This window comes from Alexandromys fortis, unplaced genomic scaffold (genome assembly GCF_014885135.2).
Source record: "Alexandromys fortis isolate MF-2015 unplaced genomic scaffold, M_Fortis_MF-2015_v1.1 scaffold_269, whole genome shotgun sequence".
Taxonomy (NCBI): Eukaryota; Metazoa; Chordata; class Mammalia; order Rodentia; family Cricetidae; genus Alexandromys; species Alexandromys fortis.
In genome coordinates, this window is record NW_026068138.1 from 1,442,224 (window position 1) to 1,459,311 (window position 17,088).

General features: G+C 45.0%; 1 protein-coding gene across 2 annotated transcripts in view; it reads right to left on the reverse strand.

The window, feature by feature from the left end:
- Tgfbr2 (transforming growth factor beta receptor 2) overlaps window positions 1-17,088 on the reverse strand; it is an 89,559-nt gene that overhangs the window by 66,129 nt on the left and 6,342 nt on the right. Inside the window, exon 2 of one of the 2 annotated variants that reach the window (XM_050126560.1) lies at window positions 3,854-3,928. The exons of the other annotated variant lie outside the window; for it this stretch is intronic. Coding sequence (XP_049982517.1) covers window positions 3,854-3,928 — 75 coding nt within the window. The remainder of the gene's footprint in view (window positions 1-3,853; window positions 3,929-17,088) is intronic. 2 annotated transcript variants of the gene reach the window in all.

Here is a 17,088-nt window from a genome sequence, read left to right on the forward strand (position 1 = left end):
TGTGCTGATCTCAGGCAGGAACTACCGTAATTACCTTAAAACCGTGCAGTTAAGGTTTAGACTGGGCAGGACACAGGCAGTACCGTATTACCTGTAAATGGTGCAACTTAAGTTTTTAAGAAATGCTTAACATTTTAAGAAATGCTCCTGTATAGTAAAGAAATTACAGATTCACAATAAAACAGATTCAGACACTGTTGGATAAATGTACGTAGGCTTGGGAAAGAGAAGAAAAAGAATATAAAGAATAAAGTTAATGTCTTAAAAAGAAAAAGGGTAAAGTCTTTAAAGAGACAGAGTACAGAAGTACAGAGAGTTATAGATTAAAAGAAATAAAGAAATATAAGCCACGTAAAAATGGAAAATTCACAGAGAGTCTGGATTATGTACATTGTGTTTTCTTTAAAATTTTTGACTGTGAAGGAGCTAAGTACAGAGAGACATTTCATTACATGGGCTGCCAATCTAAACCAAAATGGATATAAGGGTATTATGATTTCAGAATTTGGGTCTAAGGATATGATGCTTTGGAGAGGGTCTTCTTTTGTTTTTGCAGAGGATGAGACCCTGTGGATTGCATCTATTCCGATTTGGTATGATAGACCACGCCCTCCTGAAAGGTTGCTGTGAATACCCTCAAAAAATTGCTTCGCTCAATTGCCAACTGAGATGAAACTAGCATACAGGTTATATCATGAACAACCTAATTAACGACGCCCCTATTCAGCAGGAAGCAGTTTGTAGAGAAAAAACTACGCCCATGTTCCCAAATATTGTTTATAAATGTTCTTTTACATTTAAAGGGGGATATGATATAGATATGAATAATTTGCATTGGTATGGATTTTATGGTCAATTTTGTTATATGTATATGTATTTTTGATCTTGATTAAGGTATTGTGATTGTGTAGTTCATTTAAAAATGTAATGTATAATTAGGAAATATAGGTTGTTAATGGATAATCATCGCTAATACTTAAGCTTGTAGTCATGTTAGTTAGATTTTCTAGATATATAGAGAGATATTTTAGTTAGATAGGCATTCTTCATATCTTTCAAAGGCTGCAGAATATGGCATTTAAGATATTTTAATAACTTAGGGTTTTTCATGACAATGAGACACATTTGCTCCTGGCAGCACCAATCTATTTCAAGAGGAAGATGGGCATCGAAGAGAATCCTTATGGAGTTTGATAGCCATTTGGGCAAGAAACTGCTCTTGCCTGGACTGTTGCATAAACTGGACACAGAGAACCCGCAGAGAGAGGACTGCTGAACTTGCCTAAAGGTGAGATGACCTTTTGGGGTTCCTGCTTCATGAAAGAGTCTGTGAGACATTCTGCAGGACACAGCAAAAAGTGACTGAACTGTCTTTGGAATTTCTTGCTTGATGAGAATGTCTGCTGGATACTATGGGCCTGTAGGCCGAAGATGGATGCCCCAACGGTACAGAGGAACTTTGGGTGACTGTCCAGGCAGCGAGATGTCTCTGTCATTTCTAGAGTTTTCTTATTTCTTGTTTGATAGGTAATATTATATCCTTCTGGAGTCTTTGATGGAGTTGAAGAATGGTTAGTTATAGTTTTCCTTAGTTATGATAAGAGATAAAATAGATATAAATATTGTAACTGTAATTCTTACTTGATAACTGTTTTGTTATATGTAATTTTACTATGTTAAAGTTAAAGCCTTTCTTTTTTGTTTAAACAGAAAAAGGGGAAATGATGTGGGAGTGATTTCTTATTAATAAAGAAACTGCCTTGGCCCATTTTATTGGATAGAAAATTAGGTAGGCGGAGTAGACAGAGGAGAATGCTGGGAAAAAGAAGCTGTGTGAGGAGTCGCCATGGTTCTCCCGCTCCAGACAGACGCAGGTTAAGATCCTCCCTGGTAAGCCAGCTCGTGGGCTACACAGAATATTAGAAATGGGTTAGAACAATATGTAAGAGCTAGCCATAAGGAACTGGAACTATCCGGGCCAGGCAGTGTTTGAAAGAATACAGTTTCCGTGTAATTATTTCTGGGCATAAGCTAGCCATGCGGGCGGCCGGGTGCCGGGGACGCAGCCCTGTCGCCGCTCCTTATTTCAACAATGAGTGTGTGTGTGTGTGTGTGTGTGTGTATGCAAGCACCAGGGAAGCCAGAAAAGACCATGGGACCCCCCCTCCCCCCGCCAGAGCTATAGTTACCAGTGGTTGTTAGCCATTGGACTTGGTGCTGGGAACTGAATTCAGGTCCTTGAGAGCAGCCAGTGCTCTTAACCAGTGAGCCATCTCCCCAGCACTCGGGTCATTCTTTATCCCATGTCCTTTGGAAATGCTGTAGCTGTACAGGGACTGTGCTACCCCTCAAACTCAATCTTGTTTTCTATCCAAGCAATCTGATGACACCTGGGGTGTCTCTCTTACTCCTGCTCCGCCTCTGAAACACCTTTATTCTTCTTTGCGTCTTTATTTGGAGATTCATGATTAAGCAGCTATATGGGAAGGGTAGATAAAGTTAACAATTGCCTTCTAGGTCGACAGGGTGAGGACCTGCTCTTCTTACACAGAGATGCTTGTGTTCACCGATGTGTTGGGCATCTGAAGCTCTGGGAAAGGGGGAGCCACAGAACGACAGCAACTAGCTGTCTGTAATATGTTTTCATTTATTTGTTTACTCGTTTTTTTGGTATTTTGAGGCAGGGCTCCTGTAACTGAGGCTGACCAGATATTTGAACTTGAACTCCTGACCCTCCTTCCCTCAGCGTCTCAAGTGCTGGGATTCTAGGATTGTCCCATCATTACCCAGTATCTTATAAATGGCAACATGTGTCTCCTGGGAATGGTGATACAGCCTCAAGAGGACAGACTGTGAGAGCCTCAGTACATTTTAAGTTTTAATTACTGTGCCTTAGAGATCCAGGAGACAAAAATGCCTCTGAGCTGCAAGCCCCTTGCCCAAGGACAGACAGTTCCTGAAATGCTGGAGTATTTCATAAATACTCTCTATAGGACATAACAAGCCACGTGTTTTCACTCCCCTAAACAAGTCTATATGATCCATCTGCACCAGAAGTGCTTGGTAACATGTGAGTGGGAGGTTCACAGGCAGGAAATACATCAGGATGTAGGCTTGCCCCTGATTGGACATCATGGGAAATATTAAGGCTTTGCAAACTGTGACTTGGAGCCATTTGCCTGGTAAGCTGTGTATGGACTTGGCCAGCGTCCATCCACCAGGCCAGTATTTACTTAAAATTTGCTTCAAATATGGCTTTAAATCGTGGTACTGGTAGTATTCTCAACCAGTGGGATTAACAAGACCACAATGGTGCCCAGAAGAGAGGCTGCCCCCATAAGCAAAAGAGAGAAAAAAAGACACATTGTACAGTCTGAACTCCACTAGATGGGGGTACAGGGGCAAAAGACTTCAAAAAAGTGTGACCTGAAAGAAGAAATTCTCCATCATTCTAACGTTCAAAGCGAGAACTAGGCTTCTGATATTAGTCCCCACCCTCAACCTCATCCACAGTTTAGCTAGTAGTATGTGAAAATATGATGGGGTAGAGACATCCTTGTGTGTTACTGTGAATTGGTTTGTGCACATCAGTGCAGTGCCCAAGGAGGCCAGATCTAGAGGGCGCTCGATCCTCTTGAGCTGGAGCTGGAGTTATATGCGATTGTGAGCTGCCCTAATGTGGGTGCTGAGAACTCAGGTCCTCTGCAAGAGCAGCGTGTGCTCCTAGCCGGCTGAGGCAGCTCTCCAGCCCCAGGACCACAGATTTCTATCGCAGACTTATGTAGAAAGTAAGCAGTGAAAGAATAAAGTACAAAGGATAGAAAGGCGAAAAGACAAATTCGCAATACGTTACAGCGTTTCAGTGGATGGATGGTCCTATTACAGCTTAGGTGGATGGGCGCATCTTTCTGGGCCTCCATTTCCACATCTGTAAAATGGGACGGAGAATTATACCCCCTCAGAGGGCAGTTTCGAGATTGGAAATGGCAAGCAAGCGAACACAGTTTTCGTTAACAAAGTGTTGTATTCCTATTCAAGATTAAATAGAAAACATAACAGCCGGGCATGGGCAATAGTTTGTCTTCAGACCTATGAGACTGCAATCCCAAGCCTAACTGCTGTTCTTTGCCCATTTTACTGAGAATAAAGAAATTCAAGCTGAGTTTCTGCCCTGCTTTCTGGGCACTGGTTTCCCACCACGAGAGAGGTGGGGAAAGAGCCGCTTTAGCAACCTTTGCGTGTGTGGTATTGGGAACTGAAGTTCAGGCCTCCCAGAAGGCAGGCGTTCCATTACTGAGCTGTATTCCCAGGCCACACAATGGTCGTGTTTTTAATATTCATCATTTCATTTTAATGCTCACTTTAAATATTTGTTTTAATATTCATTTCTGTCTATTCAAACAGTGAAAGACATTTGACGTGCCCCTGGATTATACAGAACAAAGAGGAGCCCAGGCAATGAGATGACCCATCTTGACAGTCAACTTGGTTACATTTAGAGTTGTCAGGGAAACACAACTCAGTGTGTCTACGAGGGTGTGTCCATAGAGATTTAACTGAAGAGAGGACCCACCCTGAATGTGAAAGCCCCATCTCACAGGCTGGGTCCTTCAACTGAACGAAAAGGGGGAGGCAAGCAAACACCAGCGGGCACCTCTCTCTGCTTCCTGACCGTGGGTGCGGTGAGACCAGCTGCCTCAGGCTCCCACTCCATGCTTCCAGCATATAACTGTGAGTCAAAACAAGCCTCCCTTCCTTGAGTTGCTTCTGTCTCAGGTACTGCAGCAATGAGAAGGATAACCAACAGAGCGGTGACATTTACTAGACTGGCCCTGCTGTGTCCCTGGTTACTCCAACAGAGTGCACACGGAGTGCACACCGACCTCCCGGAAGGCAGCCTACGCTCTGCTGGGAACCAGAGAATGTCATCTGGACCCTCTAATCTCCCCATTTCCTTCTGACTCTAGGACCCTGCCATTCAGAGAGCACAAGAGCCAAGTAGTCGACACCCTGGTGACATCATAGTGAAGATTTACTGGAAGCCACACTGTCAATGACACTCCCCCAAGCTTCCCAGGGCTGCCTGCAAAGGCAGCACCAGTCAGAATCAACTAGCCTTCTATCAGAGGTTGCTTATTCTTTCTCATCTCCCTTCCCAGAACTTTTCAAAGATGAACACCTAAAGAAATATTTGGAGAAGAACAGGGCTGTTTTGATTGGCAAAGCCTGACTTACATAGACACTGGATACCTAGGCCAGTTGTTCTTTATGTACAAGGAGTTGCAGGGGAAGATGACCCAGTCGGTAAAGTGTCTGTATGTAAGCAAGAGGACCTGAGTTCAAGTTCACAGCAGTCAAATGAAAAGGCTGGGCATGGTGGCGATTCCTTAAAAATCTGTCTTTGGGAGGGTAGAGACATGAGGATCCCTGGGGCTTGCTGACCAGCACGTCTAACCTAATTAATGGATGAGCTCCAAGTTCAGAGAGCTACCCTGTCAGTAATAATAATAATATATAAAGAGACACTCAGGATTAACCTCTAAACGTCACACACACTCACATACACACTCCACACACACACTCATAAACACATTCCACACACACATATGACTACACACACACACACACAACACATACATATTTACACCAAGAAAAAAAGAAGAGGTGGAGGGGCGTTGTTATTACACATTGGCAAAGATAAAACCAATGGACTCGGGTCCTCCGAGCTGAAGCTATGGCTCTGATTCAGGAAGATAACGGTAAACTGTTAAGAAACTGGATGCCATCAACTCAACTGTCACATGGGTGGCCCTGCTTATCTAAACGGGTCACAAAGCCAAGTCACGTGCTGGTGGGATAGGGGAAGGGTGGCTCAGTGAGAGAGAGATAAGAGAGGACAGGGAGAGGAAGTAGAACGTGCTGTATGCATTATGGAATTGTCAAATAGCACAATTAATCACTATTAAAAAGAAACTGGGTATGCTTCTGTGCCCTGGAGACTCTCCAGATATCTCATTAGTAAGTGGGTGAGAGGTGACACTTTGAGTTTGTGATAATGCCCAGTAATGTCCTGAACGGTGTAAGTGATCATATGATGGCCACAACACTCTCGCCAACACCATCATTAAAATCTTGGAAGATGAACGTTTTTGGCAGTTTTTAAAGCTAACCAATGGTGTGTCAAATTAAGAGTCTTATCTCTCAACCGTTTCTGAAAAGTGTCGGACTATTAGGGCTAAGGTTATTAACTTTTCTTTCATTCTTCTGATTCTACAGAGTGGGTAAATGCTCAGGCAGCTAGTACACGCCTGCTGACAGGCCTGAATGTGGAATGTCCCCACAGGCTTATGTCTGAATGCTGCATCTCCAGATGGTGGCACTGTCTGGGGAGGTTGTGAACTCTTGCAGACCATACCCACCCCAGCAGAGTAAGTCACATGGGCTGAGCCTTGCAAGCAGCAGCTGCCTCTGGCTCTAGCTTGAGCTGTCTGCTGCCTTGTCCTTTTGTTCAGATGTGATCAAGTCCTGCGAGAGGCTCCTTGATAGAGTGGCCATGACCTCGGCACCAGGCCTTCCTGATGACAATGGACCCAAACCAAAGAATCTATTTACCTTCAAGTTGCTTCTGCCTGGTATTGTCACAATGGTGAGAACATCTACCTCGCACAAAGCACGAGGGATGTTTTGATATCAGTGGCTACTTCATACTTTTCTCAGAGAGGGGGCATCACAGGGATGATCCAGTGTATGAATTGGGTGGTGATCTGCCTGCAGGCAGAGCAGGAAACACACAGCTCACGGTGCCCAGGCTACATGTGCACTGGCGCTGTCTCATGGAGCCGAGAACACCATGGTGGAGGAGAGGGTTACAGGCTTTCCAGAATGGCCTCCCAGCCTGCTTCTGTTGAGCACCCATACAACAAGGCCTCATAGTCAATGGTTACAAATGTGTCATTTATTCTAACAGGGCTTTCACAGAAAGGGCCACCTTCGTGACAAGGACACTGGGACTATTCTCAAGCAGGAAGAAGAGTCATCCAACTCTCTCCCCTTCCTCCACAGTCTCTCATCCCTTCTCCAACAGTCCTGGTGTGGCAGAAGGCAACGTACAATTCATACGAAGGAAGGCAGCAGGGGCCAGTACTTGTACTAAGCAAATTGACTTTCTGAGTTCTGCAAGCTTCTAGAATGACATTGTCTGAAGTGAAGGACAAAAGAATAAGCACATCACGGACAAAGGCAATGTCCAAAAGAACAACAGGCTTTGTAACCCCTCCCAGTGCACCACCCCCAGATGCACAGAAGGAAAGACTGGAGGTTGAGCAAGTCTGTACTGAGGACAGCAACAGAGTGGATCATGTAAGACTTCCTACAAGTCCAGTATTTTATGAAGCATGTCTGTAGCTATAGGTAGCAAAGCTCTGGCAGTAATGTTTAATAGCAAGAAGGGAAGTATTCTAGGCTCACAAGCCTGTTCCTTTGCCTTTAAAAGCCGGGAACTGAGAGCGGTAAGGAACACAACATGCACATAAACATGTGTACTGAGAATATTTGCTAAGGAGATGGGGAGAGGAAGACAACAATGGGCATTCCCTTGGGGAGTTTTCAGTCTAATACCAATGTGAGAAGGCACACACGACAGGTGGCCAAGTGACCATATGAATGAGCTTGCAAGAGAGGCAGCGAGCAAGATGGAGATTTAAATGAGCTCACAGGAGTTAAAGGTGTAGCCTTGGTGCTGGAGCGATGGCTCAAAGGTTAAGAGCGTTTGTTGCTCCTGCAGAGGATCTGGGTTGGATTTCTAGTACTTGCATGGTGACTCACAACCATTAGTGATTTCCATAGATAACCCAGGGAGATATGCAAGTCTCCGGCCAGGCAGGCTAGTGTACTTGGCAAGATCCAGGCCCATCAAATAAGTAATCTACTCAAGTCCATGGAGATGTATAAATTTTGGGTCTGGCTAATCTCACTGAGTAATGTTTTATATAAATTCTTTACAATAAAGTTTTAATTATCTAAAAAATAGTTGATAGCATCTAAGAATTGACAGTCCAAGTTGTCCAGTTGTTCTCTAGTATGCTCAGGAATGCACACACACACACACACACACACACACGTACCCTCACACATACCACAGGCACACCCCCCACTTCGCACACGTACCCTCACACATACCATGCATATACACACAAATGCACATCCTCATAGATACCATAAACACACACCGAAAAATAATTAATTAGTTAATGAATTTAGTAGGAGCCGGGGCATGAAGTATGCAATAGCAGAATGGGAGATGAGAGAGACCGGGTCTGATCCATGCCTGTCCTCACGAAGTGCATCTGCACAGCTCTGGCTACCGTATGTATGCATCAGCCACACAGAGGAGGGAAAGTCATGTGGTCACCGAGGACTCGGGGAGAGAACCCACAGAATGCTGGGCCAAGAGAGATTCAACTGAGGACTGATTAGAGACAGGGTGACCAAGGGGAAGCCCATGAGTGGAGTCTTTGATGACAGAAAGTGGCACTGCAGTAGCTTAGCTGGAGTGTAAAGCTGAAACCAGGTGGCCCTGCGTTTCACACAGCCAGGTTTCTGCAGCAGACAAATATCTCACTAAAGAGGTCCAGGGTGCAAGCAAAGTCTGAGGAAGATGCTGAGGTTCAAATCAACAGGAATCAGCATGAGATGCAGAAGGCAGTGGAAAGGTTTTATTCTATTTTTTTCCTTCATGCCAAATACAGTTCAGATGGAAAAGGTTTAAAATTAAAAAAAAAAAAAAAAGCAAGAAAGCGATTGGGAAGGTGAGCAACTTAACCCTGAGAACTGTATTACTTAGGGGCATTAATCACCAACAGGAACTGAGAATTCTAGAAGATGAAAGTAGCCAGGGTTTAAAGGCTGCTGCAGGATTGAGTACCACACAGAAGCAAGTCAGAGGGTGCACATTCAGTTTGCCTTAAAGTCAATGTCCAGCCTGTTGAACAAAGGCTAAGTCTAAGTCAGGTCCTTCCTGAGCTTCAACAACTGAGCTCCTCGAAACAGAAGAGGAAGATTGGAAAAGGGTGGGGGGGGGGGTGAGCTGATGAGAGGGCTCAGGGGGTGAAGGTGCTTGCCACCAAGTCTGCAACCTGAGTTTGGCCCCTGGGGCAAGTTCTGCAGGGAACTTGCTCACAAGTGGTACCCTGAACGCCATGTGCTCTCCATGACATGCCTCTTTGTCCCTCACCATGTGCAAGCAAAATAAATAAATGTGTAAAGAGAAAATATTTATTACATAAATAATGCAAATAGATAATTTCAAAAGTAACAACACTGAGAGACTGAGAATGGACTCCCCAAATAACTGTCATTAATTTGTTAATTTGTTGGGCACACACTTGGCACCAGGCAGAAAGGACATTTTAAGGGATACCATGTCACAAAGAACGCAGCATGGATTAAAGCCTACATATGTCAAGGCAGACTCTGATGATGTCACACGACTACTGGTGTGTATTCCATAGAGAATCAGACCCTTTGAAATGGGCATTTGGTGGCTGAAAAGCCCAGGGAGGCTGCAGTAAAGCAAGCTGCCTCTGTTGACTGGCAGCTGGCCAGGGCACAGTCCCCTGCCAGGTGTAGAGTGTTGGGTCCAAGCCTAGTGAAAGATGTTGTTAACAATGGGGACAGCTCCCCTAAGAATCCTCCTCTTCCTGCATGATGGGTCCAGCCTGTGGGGGACCCACTGGAAATCGCAGCAGACAAGTAGACCCTCTTTGTAAATGCCTTTTGGGGATCTTGACAAATAAAATCTCTGAGGCTGTAGGTGATTTCCAGGGATGCCAATCTGATGGACCACAAGGAACAGTGAGTACCGGAAAATCTTTAGTTGCCACCAGCGATAAGAAACAGACACCTACTATGTTCAATTCTGAAGCACTGGGGCTCAAGATTTGGGCTCTTGAGACATGAACTCATGGGAGGAGGCTGCTGAAGGATGAAGAACAAGCGAGGCCACAGCTAGAGGAGACAGAGGCAGGACAGCAGACAGGATGGCGCCCTGCACTCCAGAAACAAAAAGCAGGTAGTGAGAATGGCCTGGGAATGATGTCCACGAGCTTTCCTAACAATGGTTCCAACAAAAGATAAGAGTGCTCAGCACGAGCTAAGAGTGCTGAACTCAGTCTAGAACTACATAGCTGCAGAGATTCCAGAGTGTCTGTCATCAAAGCTGTACCCTACTTTTCCTTTTCGTGTATTTTTTGCAAAGCAGAAGCTATCAAATGACTATTTCTTCTGATTACTACATAGGTTCTAAAGAATAAAATTTGAACATGATACATGGTCACGTGAGAGTCACTGAGTGTCCCATACTTGGAGGTGAGAGAAGGCTATGTGGAGAGAACACTTGCCTCAAAAACGTGAGTACCCAAGATGTACCCCAAGTTGTACGTCAGCATGTGTAGAATGCTGGGCACGGTGGCATGCAATCGGGCTTCTCTTGTTATTTCTTCATTTTGAATGTTTCCTCGTATTTTTTGATCACATTGACCCCAACTCTTCTCCTTAACTCCTCCCACATCTATCCCTCCTCCTTATCCCCCAACTTCATGTTCTCTTTTTAACAAAATTATTTTTGTAACCCATTAACACCATTGTGTGTTGTCCATAGACATCTGGGTGTGGGGCCATCCACTGGCATGTAGCTGAACTACCATGAGCCACACCCTTAAAAAATTGACCCTCTCTATCCTCAGAAGCCATTAGATGGCACACATTTATAATCCAACGCTGGGGAGGTAGGGACTGGTGGATGTCTGGCACTCACTGGCCAATCGGGATAGTGAGAGGCCCTGTCTCAAAAACACAAGATGATGGTCTCTGGAGAATGAAAACCAAGGCTGCCCCTGCCTTCACATACATTGTGCACCTACACACAGATTCTCTCTCCCCTCCCCTCTCTCTCTGTCACACACACACACACCAAAATACCCATACCCTGGGCCTAACAAGGGTCTGCGAACTAAAGAGAAATGCAATTACAGGTCTCGGCAGCTCCTCCCTGCCTAAAACAGCAGTCTAGAAGCTGCCAGACCATGGCTATGTCTGTCTTCTCTAAGAGTATTTTAAGGGAAGTGATGGGCCAATCTCTGAAGGGCAAGAGAACACTAATTATACCCACGCACGTTTCCTTTCCTATCCAAGGCACATAAATACTCCTTGGGTCTTCTTCTTCAGGATAAAGCAAAGCCCTTCTTGATTTCTCTACCATGAGAAAAGCCTTCTTGAACATTTTACCCACTCAAGGGAAGATCAGAAGCAAACACTGTAATAGACCAAAGAGAAATGGCATCACCACCAAACCAACTAAGGTTGTCTTGAGTCAGATATGAGTTCCAGTTGAAGCAAACCTACTATTTCTGCAGTCTGTCACTCACACACCTGCAGCAGGGAATTCTTAACTACAGTAATACATTTTTAAATGACAATAATAGTGAATTAAAAACTCCAGGCAAATGGTGGGTCTGACCTGTAAGGGTTTTCGTAGTTTCCTGTTTGGATTAGTTCAGGATTTAATAAAAGTTTTCTAAGTCAAACTTGGTAAATATCTCTATTAGCATAAAGAATTGCATGTTTCAGGTAGCTCCGTGGGTAAGGCACACAAACTTGAGTTTGGATCCCCAGAAACAATATAAAAAAGCCAGCCATAGGGGATGGAGAGATGCTTCAGCAATTAAGTGTGTGCACCATTCTTGGGGAGGACCTGGGCCTGATTCTCAGCGCCATTGTTGGGCAGGTGGCAATTGCCTATAATACAAGCTCCATGGGGATCTGATGCTTCTGACCTTTGTGGGCTCCCACACTCTCTCACACACACCCAAACACCTACACATAACTAAAAATAAGAAAAATGAACTTTTATAAAAAGCCAGGCATAGCAAAGATTGTAATCTCAGTACTGGCGAGGTAGAGAGGCTTCCTGAACCTCAGTTAAATTGGCAATTTCCAGGTTGATGAGAGATCCTTTCTCAAAAAACTGTCTGGGCAAGGGAGATGGACCAGCAGATAAAAAGCACTTGCCTAGCAAGCCTGGGGCCTGATTTCCAGGAGCCTCCATGGTGCAGCAGCAAAAGCAGGAGAGACCTCTCTATAACATAGCTGTTAAAAGACCTAGGCTTTCTTCTGACCCCCACATGTGCACTGTGGTAGGCATGCACCTGTTGCCCATACCCTGTGCACACGCACACATACATGCATGTACCCGAAAAGAAAGGGAAAGACAAGGAAAAGGGAGAAAATCTCTGCCAGTCCAATTCTCATCACAAGTAATTAAAAACAAACCTCATTGAAGCCAACACTTGGCAGATTCGCCTGGATTCCTTGTTGTGCCTGGTGCCTCAGCCCCTACCTGCTGTCTCAGAACATAAGGGTCAGTTCTTTCAGTTAAGATCAAGGTCTTGTGGTAATTACACATTCCCAATGTGGTTTCTCCTTGGCACAGGACTAGAAAGGGGGCAAGTGATGAAGGGTTTTAGCTGTGCTGGGGGGAAGGGGGAGGGGGAGGGTTTTGTTTGGTGATGCCACAGTGCAGACTCAAGTCTGTTTGCAACAGGGTAAAAAGGACGGGGGAGGCATTCTTAAAGATATATTCTTAAATACATCTCTAAGCCAGGGAGTGAACAATACCATTAGGCATAGCTTCAAGACTTGAGGAAGGTGATGTTTATGTGTTTTAGAGACACTCTGTTGAGACACTAACACATAATTAAGAATAGAAATTTGGCTGTGAGAGTGAATATTCTTTTAGAACTATTAGCATGGTATCATACAAAGTACAAGTGCCACAGACAGAAACCCTTATATGTATAAAAACATTAAATCTTTTTGGTCACTAGTGGCTTGACAAACTTCTCAAAATCTTCCCCACATTTTGTGCCTGCATTTTGACCATCTTACCCATTGATCTTGTAATATCTTCTACTGTAAGAAAAAAAAATCCTCCATCCTTCCTCTAAGACCCAAATTAGAATTTATCATTCATTACGTTTTCCAAATTAATTGTACTTTTGTTTGTGTGTGTGTGTTTGTGTCTGTGTGGGTATGCTCATGTGAACGAGGAACCTGTGGGGGCCAGAACAGGAGGTCAGATTTCCCTGGCCCTGGAATTACTTGCTGGGTGTCCAAAGTGTGTGCTGGGAACTGTGCTCAGGTCCTCTGGAAGAACAGTCTCGGAGTCATGTCTCCAACCTCTCGACGATTTACTCCTTAATAATTTACAAAACTTTCTTTCTATTTCATACATCATTACAGGTAATTCCATATAAATATTTTGGTTTGTCTCCAGACTTAGGAAAACATCCAGCAGGAAAACAAAACCCTTGTGAGGTTTCCTAATTACTGTTTGCACTGATGATACTTGTTAGCCACAGGGCCAGACCAGGAGCCGGGCATCTACCAGGGAGGCGATTTGAATTTAACTTTAAAATGTTTTTTATGGCAAATCCTCCTGGATTTACCTCATGTATCGTCAACTGCACACTAGAGCCTTCAACTTCCACAGTCCTTCTCAATATAGCACCTGTCTCACCAAAGGTACCCAAAGTCCTCCATGAGTCTGATGAGAGCTCACCACTTGCAGGGCAGTGTGCCGGTTCATCTTGAGGCCATCTATCAGGCATGGCATACATGGTACATGGATCAGGCCTTATTTTACCTCACTGAGGAAATGAAACAGGATACTATGTTTTAAATGCTGATGCAGGAGAAACATACTGAATACATCGTTATTTCTCTTAACTCTCAGAGCCTTCTCACAGGTGGAGAACTGTTGACGTCTACTGAGACAATCTAAAATCAGTACTCCATAAGAACTGTGGGTTCAGATCCCCAAACCAATTCATCTGAAAGACTCACTATATGTGCTGGCTAGTTTTTACATCAACGAAACACAAGCTAAAGTCAATTGGAATGAGGTGGCCTCACTTGAGAAAATGCCTCCACCAAATGGCCCTGTGGCATTTTCTTGGTTGAGGTTTGACTGACTTGGGAGGGTCCAGCTCACTGTGGGTGGTGCCACCCCTGGGCTGGTGGTCCTGGGATCTATAAGAAAGCAGGCTGAGCAAGCCATGGGGAACAAACCAGTAAGCAGCTCCCCTCTCCATGGCTTCTGCATCAGCTCCTGCCTCCAGGTTCTTACGAGCCTTGAGCTCCTGCCCTGTCCTCCCTCAGTGATGAACTGTGTAAGCCAAATAGACCCTATCCTTCGCACATCACTTATGACCACAGCGTTTTTACAGCAACAGAAACCTAAATAAGACAATGTAATTGGAAAACTCATCTGAGAGGTGTCTTTCATATTCCCTAACATACAGGGAGATCACAGCATGTTCCAAGCCATAGGAGGATCTCAGAGAACTCCCACTATAGTTAGGAACTGTGCCCACAAACATTCCGGATCCCTCTATTACCAGGTGCACAGAATGAAGAAGGTTATAGAACTTGGGGGTGAAGACAGTCATCTGCAGGCACCACTGAGTGACCCCCCTCAAATTAAATCCATCTTTTTAAGACAGTTTAGATCTTTATTAGATAAAGAGTTATTGTGGCATCTGTTGACAATACAGACCACCGTTTACTGTCCTTCAGACGTGCGTGTTCAGCCAGACGTGAAGTTCTACAAACTGCATGCTTTTCCCAGGCCTGTGGTTTGGAGCAGAGGCCAGGCTTTTACTTCTCTTAACTGTCCAAGGATCCCCAATTTTAAAGAATGCTTGGGAAGTAATGGTTTGCTCAAATGAAATATTCAAAACACCAGAAAAAAATGCATCCTCCCTGTGCTAATCACCTCAGTCTGGGGAGGAGATGAAACCAAGGCACCGTGGATTCTGGAAGCTGCTGCAACAGAACAAGCCCGGCTGACTGAACCCTCGTTCCTGCAACAGCGTGACTACGGTGCCAACCCAAGTTTTCCTCACTCTCGAAGGTGGCCAGGCTCCTAGCTTTCATTAATGGGCATGTTCTCTGCTCTGGGAAAACAAGATGCAGTGAGCAGATGTAACTCCTGCCCAATTCTTCTGCAGAGGAATGTGGTCCACGCCAAGCCCACCCAGACACTGGAAGGCCCAGGATTAGAAGGCCATGGACCAAAATGGATAAAGTCACAAACCAAACCAATACACGGCTGACCCAAATGAATCATACCCTTGTGCCTTGATGGACAAATATGACTCCCCAGTGTTGAGAGGGCCGGGTGAGCTTTAGAAATCCTGCCTTGCTCAAAGACCTGCTTTGGAAATGGGAGCCCTGGTAGACGTCTTGTCTTCCTCTCCATGGCCCACTCCATCAAAAGGAGATGGAGACATGGCTCAATATGGGCTGCTCCTATAAAGGACCCAAGCACAGCTCCCAGCACCCACAGCAGACAGCTTACAACCACCTGTAACTCCAGCTTCAGGGCATCCGACACCCTCTTCTGGCCTCCACAGGTACCCAATGCACATGTGCATACTAGCATACAAATGTACACATAAATAAAAATAAATTTTAAATGCAAGACACCGAGAAAAAAATTACATCTTCTAATGAGTTTTCTCCCTCCTCTTCCTTATCCTTCCCGCCCCGCCCCTCCATTCTTTATCCCCTCTAAAGTATAAAGTGTCCAACCAGAGGCCAGAGAGGTATTTGCAAATGACCCAAGCATCCTTGCAGGTTGGAGATGTCGGGGGGGGGGGGGGGAGAAGTGTGGCAATCCAAATACCTCAAACATGATCACAAAGGGAGCAGAGTGAAGATCAGAAATCTAAAGAGTATCCCTCCCCATGGGTACGGCCTGAGGACATGGGTTCCTTTTGCTCATATACCAGGCTCATATTTTAGTTGCAATGCTGAAAGAATTTGAAAGATAATATTCCATCAGATAAAGAGAGGGAGCGCCTGCGTGCCTGACCTTTCCCGGACAGTATCTCGCCCATCACAAGTTCTTGCCTGGCAGCTAATTCCTCCTGATGGCTTACAGTTCCAGCTCCTGTAAGCTGGAGCAGCACACACAGATGCCAGGTCCCCTGTAAGCCCCCAGGCTGGAGGCCAGAGGTTAACTGAGTCAACTGCAGTCCAGAGAACTGTTGCTCTCTGGTGGGCAGCTATCTGGATGCTCACTGGATAGACTGCTTGCTTAGAGTCACAAAGACCACATAAACCAGGAGTGATATTGCATGACTGTAGTCTCAGTGGTTAGAGACAGGATGATCAGTAGTTCAAGGTCAACCTCAGCTAGGACAGTCTGGGATTCAAGAGACCCTGACTCAGGAGAAGGAGGAGAAGGGAGACAAGGAGGACCCAGGTCAGAAGAAGTCACAATCCATCAAGCTGCAGTGTAAAAGAGAATCTTAACCTGGCTATAGGCTTTCCATGAGCTGGACCTCGAAAGGGAACTTGTCCAATTTCATGAAGTCAGGTCAACTCTATTCTACATTTGATTCCCAGCGGTTTTTTGAGCCCTGTGCCTGGGTCATGGTCCTACATGGTCATAACTTGAACTTTACAATAAACTTTGTGGAACACGAGCAGCTGAATTGCTATGCGTATCAAAACCCAGGTCCCCCTGGTTCCCATGAAGCCGCTGTCAGGCTGGGAACTGCAAAGTGTAGGATACTCTTCCTGCTTTGACCTTCTGTGGTTCAAAGGTCATCAAGGGGCACAGCGCACATTTCCATGAAAAATGCCCTTTGACCACACAGTACCATGTGCAGTGAATATGTCTAAGGAGAAGTAAAAAATGAAATAAGAACAAGATGGCACTCACAAAAGCATGGGAACCAATCAGGGCTGACACGCTGAGGAGACCTGAGGTGGGAAGGTTTCCCCACTCCCAAATATGACACCTCTTTGGCCCTTCCAGCTTCTCTATCAAGACCCACTTACACATCCCAACCCCCCCCCCCCAACATGTTAAGTGAATATAAGTAGCTTCTATCTATTTACAAAATAGAGAACTGTAAGAATTATCTTCTGGTCTCTTCCTATGATTAAAATAAATAAACAATGTCACCCATCTTACTAATTGCTCCTGAAGGGGAGCCCAAGTGTCTGTGTAGCTGTCCAAAC